We start from the raw sequence: 18,190 nt of genomic DNA, 5'->3' as shown, positions 1-18,190 counted from the left end.
ATCAGGTCCCCGAGGGCATGTGTCCCGCCCACAGCACCCACAAATAGTACGGCTCGATGTCACGTTGTAATAGCGATTAATTGCAGCGGCTGGGCATTGTAACATTCTCTATCATCTGCGATGCTTGGAGAGCTTTGTGTTTCTTTTTTTAAATTCAACTACCGCGCCCATATCACCTATTAATTCTCCGGCTTCTCAAGTTCCGATGATAATCCTCCATTTTCCTACGTCTCCATTCTTTCATCGTGATCTTTCGCATTGGGGCAGAGGCAGAGTATACAAGTCGCATTAAACTAAACTCTTGACAGCACGCCCACCCAAGCTCCATCGAATTTCTTTGCAGGCTTGACGTCTACCAACCATACACCGCATCGGGGGTTAGCTTGTTCCAAATGATGTGTTGCGAGCCAGGACAAGACAACTAGGCTTCATGCCTCCCCCTCAAAACACCAAGCTAAGCTCCAAATCACTAGTGCGATAGACCCGACAAGATTCCGGAGTGTGGGGTACAGGGACTGTTGTCGACCTTGACACGCAGCCAGAGTCTCTCAAAGGGTGCTTGCTTACTTGTTCCATCACGGCCTACGCAAGAGCTCCGCCCCGAAACGGTTCGACTCTGCTAGTGCCGTCTCCCCTTTGGCCCATCTCTTGGTCCCTGACTAAGCTAGGTCGCGGGTAGATCAGACATCTGGGATTTATAGTCGATGGGGTCCTTGACCTATCAGGTCGATCTACTGCGGCGCCGGTACAATTTATCTATTGGATACGTACCTGTTCGTTATGACAAGTGCAAAATCTCAGCCACGCCATTCGATACAGAGCACCCGACTGGTCGAGATGAGTTTGATACTTTTCGGCATCTCTTCCGAGCATTGAAACGCAACAGCCTTTTGAGTTTCACTTTCAACTTGGTTCACTTTCAACTTGGTTCACTTTCAACTTGGTTCACTTTCAACTTGGTTCACTTTCAACTTGGTTCACTTTCAACTTGGTTCACTTTCAACTTGGTTCACTTTCAACTTGGTTCACTTTCAACTTGGTGTAATATCTATCACCAAACACCAGCCAAATTGAAAGAACATAGTGGATGTGGTCAAGACCGAGGATCACAGCCATGCGAATGATCCAAACGATGACACCGAGTCCCAAAAGGTTCAACAGGGCGTCAAGGCTCCATACCGTCGCTGAAAAGCGTCTTTGCGGGCGATCCTTGCACGAGAGGTTGACAGAAAAAAAAAAAAAAAAAAAAAAAAAAAAAACCTTCCCCCGAAGATACCCCGGGACCGACGTGCACCGGCAATCCATGCAACGCAGCCACGATCCGCGCCCCACCGAGACATAAAGACCCCTCTCGTTGGTCTTATTTGCCCTTGTTTTACCTCTATCAACATGGAACGATTCGGCCGAGTTCTGCGCATCCAGTAGAAAAAGCCCGGCTGGGTCTGTCGCTTCCAGATTGGCTGGTTGGGATGATGCACGGCCGCAGCAGAGACGGTGCGCTTTTATGTCCGCATCGACATGGGACGATGCAGTAGAACGTCAAGGTGGGTCGACAATCAAAGTATCCGGGAGACCTTTGTTATACTGTGGCCAAGCGGGGTGTGGCAGTTTCCTCAGCCTGTCATTGTGAAATTTACCGTTTTGGACCCCTATGCAATTGCTGCAACCACCATGAATTTGAAATGACGGGCAAACCTCATTAATGGAATAAATTGATCAGTTCAGACCTCGGACGGCATGCCAGTACGCTATCGCCTTGGTATTTTAAAAGACTGTTCCATGCTGATTTATTAGAGAGAGAGAGAAAAAAAAAAAAAAAGAAAACTTTTAGATGACTAGAAACTTGAATAAACTGTACGGGTTGGCAGCAGATGCGCCATTTAGCCTTTTTTTGTTTGCCAACTCTACAGAGCCGCGAGGCAGAGAAAGGGGGGTTTTTTTTCCGGCCCAGAAAAAAAAAAGAAAAAAAAATTACCATCCATCCCAATAAGTATAACCGTTCGTCACCTCGGGTGAATCCCAGACCAGCTTGGAGCTCGAATCCTCTGGTCGGTGCGGCCAAGCCTTGTTCAAGCCCTTCCAGACCGTAGCCTGCTTCCACGGCGCGATGGCCGGCCCACCAGCACCAGCACCAGCACCAGCACCAGTCCCCGCCCCCGGCTCTCCGGCAAAGAAGCTTATGCCGGTGCTGTCGCGACGGACGGGGTAGAGCCTGGTGGTGAGCGCGAACCGGTCGTTGACGAATATCTCCAGCAGAGACTTGTCGAACACGATGGTGAAGTTGACGTCCTCGGTCGCGCCGTTGGAGTATGTGTAGGGGGCAAAATGACCCGTCACCGGCCTCGTGGTGAACACGCCTTTCAGCAGGGTGCTGTGCTCCCGCCGCACGACGATCTGCTTGGCGCGGGGGTCGAATATGATCCTCGTGTACTCGGTGTTGTCGGGGCTCTGGGCGACGATGATGCCTGCCGGGCCTCCTTGCCACGGCTGCAGCGTAACCTTCATGACCCAAGAATCGCCCACGTCATGGAACGCCTTTCTGGGCGCGCTGCCGGGCTGCAGAGGTCCCACGCTGAAGGTTTCTTGTCTCGCTCCGCTCGTGAGCATGCTCATGACTTCAGGCAAGGGTCTGATGCCCAAGGTCTGCGCGGTATATGCACTCTTTTGGTCGGCGACCCATTCGTTCCCGTCAATGTAGTCGTGCCTCCGCAGTCCCGTGGTGCTCTTGACAAAGACCTCCAAGGGCAGGTTCATGGCGCCCGCGTAGCCGAACGCCTTGAGCACGTGGTACATCCACGAGCCTCCGGGACGCTTGGTCTCGTTGATGTCTTCGTTTGCCCAACCCCACGCGATCCTCCTGCTGCCGTTCCCCCTGCGTCCATCCTCAAACGTGGTGTGCGCATACGAAATCCCCCAGTCCAGCGCACCGCCCGACGAAGGGATCATCTTGGGGCCGCCGCCGCGGGTAGCGCTCACGGTGCCGCGGGACCAGACAGCCCAGTGTTCATGCGGATGCAGCGTGGTGTTGCCGCCCTCGGTGCCCATGACGGCGAACCAAGCAGTGTTGGCTCTGCCGCCGCCGCCGCCGCCGTGACTGCTGATGGGCAGGCTGAAAATGCCGCTCGTTTCAAAGTTGTATCCGTACGAACCGGTTATATCAGGGTGGCCAAGGCTTGCGTTGGCTCTCGCCTCCAATATAGGCCCGACGAACGTCCACTTGGTCAGGTCCGAGGCAGGTGCGGCATAGAGGGGCATCCGAGGGCCGATGTAGCCAGGGCGCTCCGCGCCGTGAAACTTGGCCGGGACGTTGGGCCCCTTGAGACCCGAACCGACGGTGAGATAGTAGTGCGGCCCGACGCCGCGGATGGCGTCGAGTTGAGGGCTCGAAAACGCATAAGGATCACGGAATCCGGTGACGTTCCAGCCTTTTGGAGGGCCGTCGATGACGACGCCCAGGTCTTGCCAAGTCTGACCGGCATCCGTGCTCCTGAATATAGATTGCCTTTCCATGCCTCTTTTGTACGGCTTCGCCCAGTTTGTAGGCAAGTCATAGACGCTCGTTACAAAAGTCAACAGAGTGCCATCTTGCTTTCCGTGGAGGTTGACGGGCTGTGAAGATCCAGAAAAAAACGAGAGTGGTCCGTTGTTGAACCGCCCAGCAGGCAGAGACACGGACGAGTCGTCTCGCCAGTCTCTAATATCCTTCCAGTGGAACAAATCTCTGGAGACGGCATGGCCCCACGAGACGTTGCCCCAATTAGCGTGATTGGGATGGAATTGATATTGCAAATGGTACAGGTCGGTGGCGGCATCGTAAAAGGCGCCGCATGGATCATTCATCCAACCGGCCGGCGCGAGGAAGTGGGAGCGTGGCCTCCACCTCGTGAAAAGACTGCTGTTGCGAGCGTGGTTGAGTATCCAATCCTGTGTTATAAGCTCTGGGACCCTGAAGGGTCCTTGGGCGGCCTCGACGGCCGAGGCGGCGGCAAACAAGGCCGCCAAGAGGGCCGAGGGGTGCATTTGGACTGTTGTAACTTGGCACAATTCTATTTCAAAGTATGCCGGAAAAGATTGACAAGGCTGAACAGCTAGTAAACGAGTGTAAAGCTGAACAGCGCGTAAAAGATCAAATGATGTATATAGGAAAGAAAAGCCTATCAGAATATGTTGATGGTCATGTTCCTCTCGAGATATCAAGACAAGGTGCCCAACATGTAGTATAAATACTTGTCTTCTAGTGACTCCTGAACACCAACCACCACCCACTGCCCCTGTTATCGGCTTTACTACCAAAGCTGTCAATTGTTTAGCCGTCCATAAACTCGGTGATTTCTTTTTTTTTTTTTTTTTTTTTTAAAAAGGGATGGGATTGTCATGAGAAATTCTTGATAAACTCCCATGTAAATACAACATGAATATTATCCACATTCAGGGATGCACTGTGCGTAGAGATAATCATTCAACAGTCTCTAAGAATAGGAATGATTATAACGTGTGAAATTCAAGTCGAAATTCTGCACGAAATTCATAGACAACGGTCCGCTTTAATGACGGGAAAGGCTATTTGACAAACTGTGTCGGTATAATCTAGCGCAACGACGCGTGTAGGACCAAAAACCTGTTTACCCATGACGTGTTGAGATTAGCCAAGAATAGTTCGGCAAATGTCTCGAACCAGTAAAAAGATGGGCAAGCTGCCAAGCCATTTAATCTTTTAGACTCGATCCTCGGCAGATAATACAGACGACCATAGCACCGTCACTTGAATGGCTTGACGTTTTCGATTTTGGGTTTAGCTTCGCGCACCTATGCAGTCAAAGAGGGGGGGAGGGGTGCTTGAATTCTGGGTCACTTGATGCCATAGGATTGCAATACCAACTTCACATTAGTGCTTGAATTATAATTCTCAGCTGTAATATTTACAAATTATTCATAAGTCAATTTATTTATCTGTTTATTTTTTATTTATTTATTTATTTATTTATCTATTTTTTTTTTTTTTTTTCGTGAACAAAATGCACTTAGCTGGCCGGTCAAGTACAACGTCATATTCGATTAAAGCAACTGATATAAATTTGCTAATAAGTATTTATGGGATTAAGTGGTCCAGATGTCACGGAACCCCTGTCGAACGAGGGGTCCGTGAAGCTAAACCCACAAGTATGCCTGGCCGCCACACACTCCAACGTCCAAGTTCTTGGCCATCGCACGCACTGGCTACAGTGAGGCTCCATCAGTGGATCCGTCCAAGCTCGTGAAAAAAAAAAGAAAATGGTGGCAGTCATCGACACAGACTTGGATTTTGCTGGGGAAAACCTGCAGGATGTGCTATGCATCGGCGCGGGCCCAGTTGGGCTCTTATTGGCGCTTTTGATACGAAAAGGCGCCGGCCCCGGCCCCGGCGACACCGCGGCCCCGACCGGGGTCACCCCCGCCAGGGTCACCGTGGTGGACAGACAGCCGGCGCGATATCCACTGCCACGCGCCGTGTGTCTCGATCACGAAGCCCAGCGCATCTTCAGGTCGGTTGGTCTAGGACCAAAGCTGACGCCGCTGCTTGAGGACATCATCGGCCCGCCGGGGACCAACTTTGCCTGGAAAGATGCAGACGGAGAGATTGTGAGCTTAACGCCTTTTCTTTTTTTTTCTTTTTTTTTTGTCTCCAGGGTCACTTGAACAGCTGCCCTAGGGGAAAATAAATAGTCCCTGCCTGTTCTCGGCTGACTTTAGGTTTCCAGATTGTCGATTTGCAATGGGAAAGGCCTACCGCGAGCGGGCTGAACAGAGCATGCGGTTTCTGCCAGCCTGAGCTGGAGTCTATGCTGGAAGAAGCCTGCAGGGATGCCGGCATCGACATCATTCGAGGTTTGGGTGTGTCATACTATCCACCAGTCATTCACTATTTTTAACCAAAAAGAGAAGTATGCATGCTAATATGCAGGGGGGGAATGATGGCCAAAGAACTCGACTCTCTCCACCAAGACGACGATCACGTCACCGTGACATTCAACAGATGGCCCAACAAAGATGGATCCAGCACGCCATCGAAAGCCACCGTCATGCGCGCACGGTACCTCGTGGGCTGCGACGGCGCCAACTCGACGGTCCGCTCGCTGTGCGGCATCGACTTCAACGACCTCGGCTTCCAGTACGACTGGCTCGTGTGCGACATGCTGACCAAGGGCAACGGCCTGCCGCCCAAGGTGCTGCCGCACAAGAACGGCGCGCAGATCTGCGACCCGAGCCGCCCGACCACCTTTGCCATGGCGGGCAACGGCCGCCGCCGCGTCGAGTTCATGCGCCTCCCCACCGAGACCAAGGAGGAGTTCTTCACCACGTCCAGGGCCTGGGAGCTGCTTCGACCCTGGGGCTTCAGCGAGCACTACGTCGACATGGAACGCGTCGCCCTGTATACCTTTCGAGCCCGCTGGGCAGGGGAATGGCGGAAGCATAGGGTGTTCCTGGCAGGGGATGCCTGCCATCAGGTGCGTTTTGCTGGGTTGGAGGGGGGGAGGGAGTCGTTTCCTTGACGATCCAGATTGGGAGATTGGTGTTGGCTAACGGGACAACCTTCCGGTCCGCGAGGTGCCAGATGCCCCCTTTCCTGGGCCAGGGCATGAACAGCGGCCTGCGGGATGCCGCGGCCCTCGCGTGGCGCCTGCGTCTCGCCCTCGGGGGCAAGACGTCTGAGTTCCTGCTGGACTCGTACTGCACGGAGCGGCTGGCCCACGTCCGAGCCATCATTGACCACAGCGTGCTGCTCGGGAGGGTCATTTGCGAGACCGACGAGGCACGAGCTGCAGCCTATGCGAAGGATTTGAGGGCAAACCGTGAGTCGGCCAAACCCCTCCCTATTGATAATGCACCTACAAGCCGAGCGATAGAGACCAGGAACCTGTTTTTTTATTTTATTTTTTTATTTTTTACCTTTTTATAGGACCACAGAACCCGGACAGCTAAACCAAAATCTTTGACAAAAGCTCCGCCACACGGCTTCGATCCTCACCTTGGCACGCCAGGAATTCTGCAGATGGACCATCCCGCCGCAGGTCTTTTGGCCATGCAGAGGCCAGTGGTAGGTCCCGACGGTGGAAGCGCTGATCTCTTTGATCAAGTCTACGGCGCCGGTTGGCGATTGCTTGTATGGGGAGACGCTGCACGACTACGTCTGTCGCCCGCGGCCCAGAAGTTCCTGGATGCCATCGGAGGCAAGGTCATCATGCTCAAACCAACGGATGACGTGTCGGGTGAGTACGGCAGGTGGTTCCGGGAGGATTTGGACAATGCAAAGGCTGTGCTGTGGCGGCCCGACTTTTACGTCTATGGGGTGATTCGGCAGAGGTTGGAGGATGCCGAAGACATGTTGTTGGGATTGAGGGATCAGATTTTTGCGACCTCGCGCTAGATCTTGTTTAGTCCTTTCAGAGTCAGACGTGGAGGATAAGGAATAAATGCGTACTTGAGATCGTAGTCAAAAATAAATTAAGAAGCTAAAAAAAAAGGATCTTAAAAACAAGAAATGAAAAGTCGACGTACATTTGTGCATTTGAGAGGCAAAAAAAAAAAGAAAAAAAAAATGTGTGTTGAGACGCAACGCACATTTGTGTATTAAGAGGCAATGCACAACTGGCGACGGGGCAACATTATTATTATTGCACGGATCGGATCTTCAAGCATAAAAGATGGAGCATAATCCGACGGGATTATTCTGGGCATGCGGGAAGAAGCGATAGGAAAAAAGGGAAGCAAAAATAAAGCAATAAAGGCAAAAAACATAAAACATAAAAAATCTCCCCGGTCCCCCCCCCAGCGTCAACGGCGGACGAAACGAAACGCCCCGCAAGCAAAGGAACAGAGAAACGAAAAAAAAAAAAAAAAAAAAAAAAAAAAAATTAAAAGAAAATAAAATAAAAAGACCAGGGTCTTGACAGGTTGATTAGCGAATGCAGTTTAGCAAATCCCAATTGCAGGTTTGGTTGCCGATCCGGTAACCACAAACGGAATAGGCTCGGGTTGCTACGTTGGATTCTTTTTTGATTTTTTTTCTTGGTGCCGTACAACGGTAGCATCGAACCCAGTAGTATGCTGCGCTGGTGAATTGCTTTCCAAAAGCAGCAATCACATCGCCAAATCTTGACTTGGTTGGTACCTGGTGTGTTTACGGCTAGGCAGGCACCTATCCATATTTAATCATTTAGTTTGTACTACTTTTATTTTTATTCTTTTTTTGGGTTCACTATTTTTTCAACTCATCACTCTACCGTAAAATATTAAATCTGCTGACTGTCCGTGCTTGTTTCTCCCTGCTTGTTCAGGCCGGCAATTAGTGGATCCGAATCACGCCGTTTTCGTTGGATGAGGGGAGTGAGTGAGTGGCTGGAGGGGTGACGAGTTTGCAATGCCGCAATTGGAATGCTCTGCGATCAAGGGCAGAAGAAGAACAAAAAAAAAAAAAAAAAGAAAAAGAAAGAAAAAAAAAAAAGCACACACCTTTCAGAATGGCTGCCAACATGCAAGCTTGCTCAGGAAAGGAAACCATATCGCAGCAAGACTTAAATGACTAGACTAACCACGTTTTTCTACTCGCTCCTGTTAGACGCAAGGGCATGGGCCAGGGTCCAGTCTAGCTTCTATTGTACCGTAACCATGAATCCCAATCTGCAAATTCGGAATCAACCGATTGATACCCTGACGTTAATTATAAAGAAGGTGACGGGGACTGGCTACCCAACAGACTGGGAATGAATTGACTGTTTCAAGACTGGCCTGAATATTAATTCCACCCTCCCAAGCATTTGGCAAACACAACAGAGAGAGGGGCATAAAAAAGGAGAAGAAAAAAAGGCCAACAAACTCTCTCTGGTTGCCATCGAACAGAGAGAGAAAAAAAAAAAAAAAATGAACCGCTACAACCTCGGGCTGCCCTTTTCCAAATGCAGCGATCCGGCGTGCCCTCAACTCCTCAACCTACAAAGATGCGCCGCCTGCAAGGCCGTCGTCTACTGCAGCCGCGAACACCAGGCCTCTGACCGACCGCGCCACAAGTCGTCCTGCGCCATGGTCAAGAGGCAGCTGGCCGCGTACGAAGCCGAGGCCTCGACGCTGCAGGAGCGCATCTGCCCGGACCAGCACCGCCACATGCTCGGGGCGACGGGCAACTTCACCGTCAGCGCCCTCAGCGAAATGTTCACCGCCATCGTCGGCGCCACCACCCAGGTTCCCCGGTCCTACCTCCAGGCGCGCTTCGACCTGGTCACGGCGCTGCTCAACATCCGCACCGGCGAGGCCGTCGAGGCCGCGCTGGGTCACGCCACGGCCATGCTGCACGCCGATAGGGGGGACGTCATGGGCGTCAGGAGCATCGTGCCGACGCTGCTGCTGCGGCTGGGCAGGGACCAGGAAGCCTACGACTTTATCAAGTGGTACGCCACCGTGCCCCACGACAGGTACAAATGGGGGGATCCCGCCGAGCCGTTCCTCAACCTGAGCAGCCAGGACGCGACCGAGGAGCTGGACGACACGGCGTTGGCGAAACTGAGCCTCGAGAAGCTTCCGTTGCTGGCCGCCCTCGTCCTGCTCAAGGTCCGCCTGGCGCTGGACCTGGCCAACCTGACCGACTTTGTAGCCAAGCGGCAAGACGCGGCGGCGGCGGCGGGCGACGAACAGGACGAGCTCCAAGAAAAGGCGCAGTGGGTCCGGGAAGAAGCAATGAGTGACATACTACACAAACGCCCAGACCTGGTCAGCAGGTGCGGCACCAGTCGAGGAGAATCGCTGCAGGAGAGCAACAGGGCACAGATCGAGAAGCTGATTGCCGCAACGTCGGCCAGAAACAAGCACTACTGGCCGGCGCTGCACGACCCGACGCAGTACAGCCACCAGTCACCGACGGTGTACGCGCGGGGGTCCAGGGAAGAGGTCAGCTTGGCGTTCCGAGAGACGTGGTATGGATGGAGCGAAACGCCCCAGGCGTTGGATTTCGTCAAAGCACTCACGGCCCCGGGTGTAATTGGGTCGAGGTAGCATCAGAGGAGGGAGGGGGGCAGTTTTTGTGGATTTTCTATTTCTCTAATTTTTTTTTTTTTTTTTTACTTTTTTCTTTTTTTAGTCTTTTTTTAATTCTGCCGACTCCTCTCTTTTGCAACGTAATCGCAAAGGAAGTGAGCACCATTGGCCTGATACCTTTTTCTTTTTTTTTTTTTTTCTCTGTTTCTTTCTTCTTCTTCTTTTCTCGACGTTAATAGACAGGGATCGTTAATAACCCGAACCTACCCCACCACCCCGTTTGCGAACGACAAGCGCCCCCGAATTTTCAATTTAGTGGTACAAGCTTAAGCAGCCAGCCCTGCTGCCCTCGCCGGCAGGCAACGTACGATAGAGTTACCAAGAGCAGGTGTGAGTGGGCCTGGTGATTCTAGAAGGGGGGAGCTGCTCGTTTGTCGTATCAATGATGTCCGAAGGGAGAATAAAAGAAGAAAGAAAAAGAAAGAAACGACAAGCGAAAAAAAGAAGAAAAAAAAAGAAAAGAAAAAATTTATGTACTATTTTCTTATCGGTATCCTTATCCTGCATTCTTGCTCGCTTGGCTTTGTTCATGTTGCGCATAGGTGGTCGGTGCAGAGCGGACCGAGGTTTGCATACGCTCACAACTCCATAAGTCTGCCTCGCATTCGTATTTGAAAAGTGGTTCGCAGCCACCTACCCCCAAATAAGTTAAATGTATGCAAGATGCTACCGAGGTGACGAGGTAATGCAGACATGGGAGAGGTATCCAGCCCAGGAGTGGGGGCGGCAAACATGTGCCTAGCACGTATTCTGACTAGACTAGGTGCAAAGTTTACTACAGTAGTACTACCACAGTAGAAAGAAGCACAAGGGACCGACCGCGTGCTACATGGGGGCAGAGAATTAATTGTTTTGTAATCTGAGAAAAAAAAAAAAAAAAAAAAAAAGTATTGCCCAAAATGGACATAAAACTGTCAGCATCGTGCCAAGACCTGCATGTAACAAATATCCCCTCTCCGCCCAGCCTCCTCCTCAGGCCCTGGGAATCCTGAAAATAGGATACTCCTCGCCCACCTTGAGCGGGATGATGTTGAAGGTAACGTAGCTGTCAATGTTCTCGGGCTCCAGCGCGATAAAGGCCAGCGCTGCGTTCTTCTGCCTCGTGCTGACCCTGAAGCTGCCCACCGGCAGCACGACGTCACGCCTGTAGGCCGCAGTGGTGACCGTGTTGAGCACGTGGCCCTCGTAAAGCGTACGGCCGAGACTGGACGACGTCACGTTGAGCGCCTCCACGGTCTGGTTGAAGACGTACCCCAACCTCTCCACCTCGAGGCCCAGGATCTCGAGCCGTTCCGCCACGTCGTGCCACGTCCGCGGGATGATGTAAGCCTCGGGCCTGGGGCGCGTCAGGTTCGCGACCGACGGCGTCGTCCGCTGCCACTGCACGGGCGCCCTGACGACGCTGCCGTTGTCCCGGTCGATGAAGGTGAAGGTGCGGGTCTCGGGGACGGGGTAGTCGGTCACGACGATGTCGTCGTCGCCGCGGACGAACTCTGCGCGCGCGCCCTCGACCGTCCTGTACACCTCGGCGGCCCGGTCGCGCGCCGCGTCGAGGATGGCCTCGATCTTGACCAGCTGCGTCGCCACGCGCCGCTGAAAGTGCTGGTCGGCCAGCCGGATGCCGCGCGTCTCGAGGAGGAACGAGATGGTCTGGCCCAGCCCCGCCGCGTTGCGCCCCGTGCGCGCCTCCGTCACGGCCTGCTCCAGCCGGATGGCCGAGCCGCGCGTCGTGTTGGTCCCGCCCGTCACGTAGTGCTCCCACCGCAGGCCGTGCCACTCGAGCGCCGCACCCACGGCCGGGATGAACTTTTCCAGCAGCTCCGAGCGGATCGCCCGGTGGATGTTGGGGTTGATGCCGCCCGAGAGGAGGGCGTCGGCGCCGTGTTGGTACACGCCGCCAAAGACGCTCGTTGCCGTGTATTCGTCTGTCAGCATGTTGGCGTTAGAGAGAGAGAGAGAGAGAGAGAGAGAGAGAGAGAGAGAGAGAGAGAGAGAGAGAGAGAGAGAGAGAGAGTGTGTGTGTGTGTGTGTGTGTGTGTGTCGTATACTACTGCTAGTAACTAAACATGAGGGCACTCGTCGCAACCAGCGCCATTGACTGTTTGCTAACTTGGCAACTTACGCAGGTCAATGGCAATGTGTGGGTCAAACGACGTCAGCCGCCGCTTGATATCCCTCGACTGCTGCTTCATGAGCTTGATATGCTCACGGTTCGGATCCAGGTTGCTGGCGAGCTGGCGCTGGAAATAAGCAACCCCGTCCACGTTGTAGCGCGGCAGCATCCGGATGTCCATCTTCTCGAGCACCGACCGCGCCCACGTCTGGTTGGCGTCCATCTTGCCCAGGAACGCCAGCCCGGCTTCGTCGGCCGACGGCTCGTTGCCGTGGATGGCAGCCTGCATGTAGACGCGCAGCCTGGGCTCGTTGCTGGGGTTCGGCAGGGACAGGTAGACGTAGGGCAGGTTCCGGCCCTCCTCGGAGAGGAAGTCTACCGATTCATACGTCATCCATTCGTTGCGAATGGCAAGGGTTCGGAGGAAGTTGTCTGCAGGAAACCATTTGAGTATGTTTTTTTTTTTTTTTTTCTTTTTTTTTTTCTTCTTTTGTTTATCACGACTGATCAATGAACAACCTATGGAACGATTCAAGCTTGCTTACCCATTACAGCCAGACTCGTCGGACCAGAAGTGCCATTGGCAAAGCCACTTTCTCTGCCCTCGGGGTTGAGAAAGGCCGGAGACAGGAGCTCGATGTCGACGTCTGGGAAGTTTTGCGCCACAAGATCAGAGTCCCTGGTCACAGGCACCCAATTGCTTCCATAGCTCAAGCCGGTCTGGATCCCTCCTGATTGTGCAGCAACACGAGGAAGGATGTTGCCTGCCAAGGCAGCGAGCGAGCATAAACGGGACGATCGAGCGACCATCTTGCCAACTTGGAGACTGATGATGGTTCAGAGAGACTGATGGGAACAGCTTCCCATGGGACACGAGCTCAACAACAAGCAGCAGGTATCTATCTTATACCAAGAGCGAAGGTATCTTGGCACATCTCCAAAGTTCCCGAAACAGAAGGCCGATACCGACCTTCTCCGCACGAACCCAGCAAAAACCAACGGTTGCCAAGATGAAAATATGCAACCTCCGCACGATCCCGTATGGCGTCATTGAATCAAGTCTGGTACTATCTGTTATCGCGGTCGATCGTCACCTTTCTGGTGTTGCTGAATCTGATATCCCCTCTCCGACTTGAAGGAATCTGTACCAAACTGTCTATCGACACATTGTGTTGAATAATGCCGTCTCACCCAGCATTTAATCCTAGCATGGTAAACATATAAAGCCTCTGTGAAAACAAAATTGCCACCTTTGATAATAACAAAGACCCGATGGACTCAGATGCGCAAGGAGAAAACCTTGTCATCAACCTGTTCAAATGCCTGACCGTGTCATGAGCGCATCTTATGGTACAACTTGATTTCAACTTGGAGTCAATTCAGGCAGTATAACTTCATCCCACATGACATGGCCTTTCGTAACAGCCATTGTCGAAGAAAAGCGATTATTAGTCGGCAAAGGCTTATGGTCCCTTTCGACAAGGCCACATTCGAGGGTTGGGTGTTGCGCAACTTACACGCCTGCTGACATTGGAGAGATTCAGCCCATCTGTCGCGAGAAAGGGTACGAGCCAGCACGGTTTATAGAAGGGGCGATGGGAGATGCCATCATTCTCAGCGGGAACACTTTGGAGCAGATAAAGCAGAACGTAAAGACCTTAACATCAAGGGCCGCTGCCACAGTCAGTGCTTTCAACCGAGGTATACGAAAGTTGTTCGCGCTCTTTACCTTTCCAGAATGGATTGACAAAGAAATGAAAGTGATGACGATTAATTTGTATGCCGAGGGATAAGACAAGTCATACAGAGCTGGCTTAATGGTGCATTTGGCATCGCAGACAACTCAAATTCCTTAAAAACTACGGCATATGGTCATGACGTGCTCGCTCATTGGCAGCTCATCGTCTCTGCCCAAAGTTTCGACGGGCTGCTTCAAAATCGGCATACATGCACGGCCCCGTCCAGCCAGCACGGGAGTTGTTGAGAAAGATGTGAATCGAGCAGCTTCGATGTAGATGGTGGGTATTTTTACGTGCTATGTATTGAAGGTTGGTGGGAGAGTTACAACGATGGTTTTTTTCAAAAAAGAAATCATTAGTGCTCACAGAACTCTTATTAGACCTCTTTATCTTTATATATTGTTATAGTTGGCCCCATTTCAGCGGCCATACGCTTCTGCGTACCGCCGAACTGAACATCTTCGCCTAGCAGTGCTTCCTGTGAATTCTGTCCAAGATAGACGACAGTGCAGGCTACAACACCCGTCAGTCGTCAAGGGAGTTCCCATCATCAGGCGGGGGTGGTATGCCTTTTTTTTTTTTTTTTTTTCCCAGAAATCACTTCTGCTGCTGCTGCCCTAAAAGACTCCCAATTGCCCATCCTCAAGATCGCCTTGATTTCAGACCCTGGCAGCATTGACGTCGACCACGGTCAAAGTATCTTATTTCATTGGACCATGAGTTTTTGTCGGTGAAGTCACTGCCTGCCTTTCCGGGCTTGGCACAAGTTACCCCTGACCGAGGCTTTTTCGTCCCTAGGCTCAAAAATGATGCCACACTGGTAGGGCGACGACTCAGCTTGGTGATACTAAGCACTGTCCAAAGTTTTGCGCGTAATAGTTATTTCAGTTTACGGATGGTCTCGTATAATGGAGAATTGTCATTGGCCCATAAATGGTACCACGAGTGCCCATGGAATTAAAGCTGGCAAGCCGAGCAAAACCTTATCCTTGGCAAGTTTGTTGTGGTCAAGCTCCTATAGCGCTCGGATTAGGCGATACGACAAATAAGGGGGGATCAGGGGGCCCAGGAATTCCATGGCTTCGACGCTTAGGCTCGATTGATGCTAACGCGATCGCCAGGCTCTAAATAGCATGTTTAGCTTCAATGTTAGCAGTTTTCAGCCCTGGCTAGCTCTCCGTATACAGAATCGGTAAACTACATAAAGGGAAATGGACAGCATGCAAGACAATTCAATCCATCTCCAACAGAGTACCATTCTCCTAATCACAGGTGGCTTTTTAAAGCAACAGACCAACTAATCACTCTCTTTTACCCAAATCCAACTAATTCACATTCTTTTAACCAGCTTAACTCTCCTACCGCAATCATGCGTCAGACGTTCGCTACCGTCAGCATCCTCCTAGCCCTTGTCAGCCAGGGTTTTACAGCCCCTGCCGAGCCTGCCATCTCCCCTGACGGTGTCTGTGGAGGGGCCGGAAACACCTGCCAGGGCTCCCCGTTTGGCCACTGCTGCTCGCGATACGGCTACTGTGGAAACGTAAGCATAAAGTTCCCCAAGAAACAATATAGTCACCATACCTAAGGTTTTTTTTTTTTTTCTTTTTTTTCCTCTTAAATATAAATATCAAACACTAACACCAACACATCTAGGGCGACGCCTACTGTGGATCCGGTTGTCAATCCGCCTTTGGCACCTGCAACATCGCCAGCCCCCCCTCGGGAACCAAGGTCAGCGAAGACGCCACCTGCGGCACGGGCGTGACCTGCCTCGGCTCGGGCTTTGGCGACTGCTGCAGCGCCAGCGGCTGGTGCGGCGGCACCGCCGACTACTGCGGCGCCGGATGCCAGTCGGCGTTTGGCAAATGCGGCACCGCCGCCGTCAGGAACTACGTCGAGCGCAACCTGGTCAAGGCACCGCCCGCCTGCGTCTACAACTCCTACACGGACTTCTACGAGGTCGTCAACCCGGTCATGGGCGACGACGGCATGTGGTCCGAGGCCGTGGCCAACTGCAAGACCAAGTGCGACTCCACGGCCGGCTGCAGGGTCTACTTCTTCAACAAGCAGCGGGCCCTCTCCAAGAACTACCAGACCGGCAGGTGCTACATCGACAACAAGGCGTGGTCGGCCAGCATGCTCGAGTGCAACGTCGCCAACCAGACGTTCAGCCACGGTTACGAGCTGGTCTAGACGGCGACTGTTGTGGTCTCTGGCAAAAACGGGGATCGTCTATGACTGGATATGCGCGGAACGGTGGAAAGCGTATGCAAAATACTAAATATATGGTAAAAACAATCAAATCAAAAAGGTGTCGCCCCGTGTCATCCTCGATTTCGTTTTGAACGATAGGGTTAGCGTCCTGTGGTACCATGTACGAAACTACAGTTGATTATAGGCGTTGATGGTAACTTCCAAATCCTTCTTAGCTGTTGGGATGGCTGATGTGCTCAAATTGGAGCTGCAAATGACACGTCTACAAAGCCTTGTCTGGATCCGAATCTGCTGTACATCCACCAAGCCTTGCTCGTCAACAGCCGCGACTTTGACACTGGGCGCCGCGAATGTTGTTTTACCTTCACTAATGATGAAATTCTCATTCCTCTCTTCTAGCCAAGGCCTAGCTCTCCAGGAGCTGTCTCAAGACTTTCAAAGCCTGACGCGGCGCTGGTCCCGGTTTCGACCAAAGCTGTTCTCTTGTTTGAGGGGCGGCTATGTAAGCGGAATTCAAAGAAATGACGAGACGAGTGACGAAGGGACGTCGGGAAAGCAGGGTGAAAAGAGCACCTTGTAATGCTTGAACTTCAGTTTATATGTTCAAATAAGCTTCGGTACTAGTGAGCAAAAGTGCCATTAGCCAAGTTTCAGTGGACCTTGTTGCATACCATAACTCCCTTCTGCTTCAATACGACTGGAGTCTGGGCTTTGGTCTTCAAAGTTAGGAGACAAAGTAACCCTGTTCAACTCTGTTAAGAACTGCGAAGGCGTCAAAGGACAAGAACTAGTGCGGCTAAGATCAAGCTCGAATAGCCAGTGACCCAACCCCCAAGACCCTGAAAAGGTGGTTCGGGCCAAGGACACCTCTGTGAAGAACAACAACCCAGATCTTCTTTGAGAGTCGGACTCGCAAGCGAATGGGAGATCTGGTTGCAAAGGGCTTATACGTCCGCACCCAAGATCCTGGTATCAAACTAGGGTATCCCGTACCATGGGAAGGGATCTAGTGTATCTAAAAGCCAAAGATAAGCGGCACCCGGAACTCGGATGGTATAGGAGGTCCACTCGCTTGTACCAGTCCGAAAGAATGCACTGCAGTGTCCATCTCCCCGGCCTCAGAAAACATCGTCTACGGGAGGAACGCCCTGGTCAAGGAGTTGAGGCGGCATTCGCAAGGTGTAAAGCCTGCCGGTGCTCCGTGGTAGAGCTTGCAATATCGGTACCGGCTCAACTGCTCGACGAATTCTCGAGCCAGCTACTATGCCAGTGACGAAGAAACCCATGACAAAAAGAAAAAAGCCAGTAACAAAAAAGCCAATTGCCTAGGCCCACTTTCAAGATAGGACAAGCAATCGCCGTCCCTGCAAGCAAATTGTGTGAGGCTTTCTCACTCGGCTTCTAAGTTCTGTAACCTGGTGCCCTGTCAGTGTAGTCGCGGTATGTGCCGGGGCATGGCACCAGCAGCTTTGCATTCTGGGCAAACTCCATTGAATTTGGCAAGCATATAGGTGGAATAAAGACCTGCCTGAGGGATAAACTAGGAATAATCTCCGGTTTTCAGTGGCGCAGGTTATTTTTATATTAAGATAGATGAAAATGGGTACTCTTTTCACCATAGCGTTTCTTCTACTCTTAGCAGCAACTTTATTGCTGGATCTCCAAACAGTTTCTAATGAGATTATAGCCTCTGGATCACTAGGCCAAGGACTCGAGATAAAAGGAGGCCATTTACAATTACTGCGGCCTCATCTAGCCTGTGCATATTTATTTATTCATACAGCTCCCTGCAGGTCAAATTATCCAGTTCTCAACTTGGATCATTCCACTCAGCTCAAATCGTTGTACTCAAATGCGTTTCTCCAACTTTAAACGCGCATGCGTCAACATGACAAGATATCGATGCAAAAATGACTGCGTGAAAGCAGGGAGCGACATAACTTTTTGTGTTGGGTACGGCAATGCGCAGACGGGCTGTGAGAACGAGGGGAAACCGAAGAGGTCCGCCGAGCTCGCAGTAGCGTGCAATTTGTGTTAGGGGGGGAAACAGCTGTACGAT

The 18,190-nt window shown here is 51.9% G+C and overlaps 5 protein-coding genes across 5 annotated transcripts; 3 read left to right on the top strand and 2 right to left on the bottom strand.

Annotated features, from left to right (window-relative positions):
* Positions 1-1,971: 1,971 nt before the first annotated feature.
* PpBr36_00015 (uncharacterized protein) lies at positions 1,972-4,020 on the bottom strand (the record flags this gene model as incomplete). Its single annotated transcript, XM_029887208.1, has 1 exon — positions 1,972-4,020. The coding sequence occupies one exon, from the start codon at positions 4,018-4,020 to the stop codon at positions 1,972-1,974; it is 2,049 nt and encodes a 682-aa protein (XP_029751134.1).
* Positions 4,021-5,271: 1,251 nt separating this feature from the next.
* Positions 5,272-7,405, top strand: PpBr36_00014 (uncharacterized protein; the record flags this gene model as incomplete). The annotated part of the gene is made up of 5 exons (XM_029887207.1): positions 5,272-5,619; positions 5,739-5,871; positions 5,962-6,485; positions 6,593-6,830; positions 6,981-7,405. 5 exons carry the CDS (start codon positions 5,272-5,274, stop codon positions 7,403-7,405), a joined length of 1,668 nt encoding a protein of 555 aa, XP_029751135.1.
* A 1,493-nt stretch (positions 7,406-8,898) lies between these two features.
* Positions 8,899-10,023, top strand: PpBr36_00013 (uncharacterized protein; the record flags this gene model as incomplete). Its single annotated transcript, XM_029887206.1, has 1 exon — positions 8,899-10,023. The coding sequence occupies one exon, from the start codon at positions 8,899-8,901 to the stop codon at positions 10,021-10,023; it is 1,125 nt and encodes a 374-aa protein (XP_029751132.1).
* Positions 10,024-11,037: 1,014 nt separating this feature from the next.
* Positions 11,038-12,988, bottom strand: PpBr36_00012 (uncharacterized protein; the record flags this gene model as incomplete). Its single annotated transcript, XM_029887205.1, has 3 exons — positions 11,038-11,990; positions 12,188-12,610; positions 12,724-12,988. The coding sequence occupies 3 exons, from the start codon at positions 12,986-12,988 to the stop codon at positions 11,038-11,040; spliced, it is 1,641 nt and encodes a 546-aa protein (XP_029751133.1).
* A 2,277-nt stretch (positions 12,989-15,265) lies between these two features.
* On the top strand, positions 15,266-16,110 carry PpBr36_00011 (uncharacterized protein; the record flags this gene model as incomplete). Its single annotated transcript, XM_029887204.1, has 2 exons — positions 15,266-15,457; positions 15,571-16,110. Coding segments are annotated over 2 exons (732 nt in total), but the record flags the coding sequence as incomplete, so codon positions are not given.
* Between the last annotated feature and the right edge of the window lie 2,080 nt (positions 16,111-18,190).

This window comes from Pyricularia pennisetigena, chromosome 2 (genome assembly GCF_004337985.1).
Source record: "Pyricularia pennisetigena strain Br36 chromosome 2, whole genome shotgun sequence".
Classification (NCBI taxonomy): Eukaryota; Fungi; Ascomycota; class Sordariomycetes; order Magnaporthales; family Pyriculariaceae; genus Pyricularia; species Pyricularia pennisetigena.
Note: the sequence above shows the minus strand (reverse complement) of the source record. Positions and strands in the feature narration are given on the sequence as shown.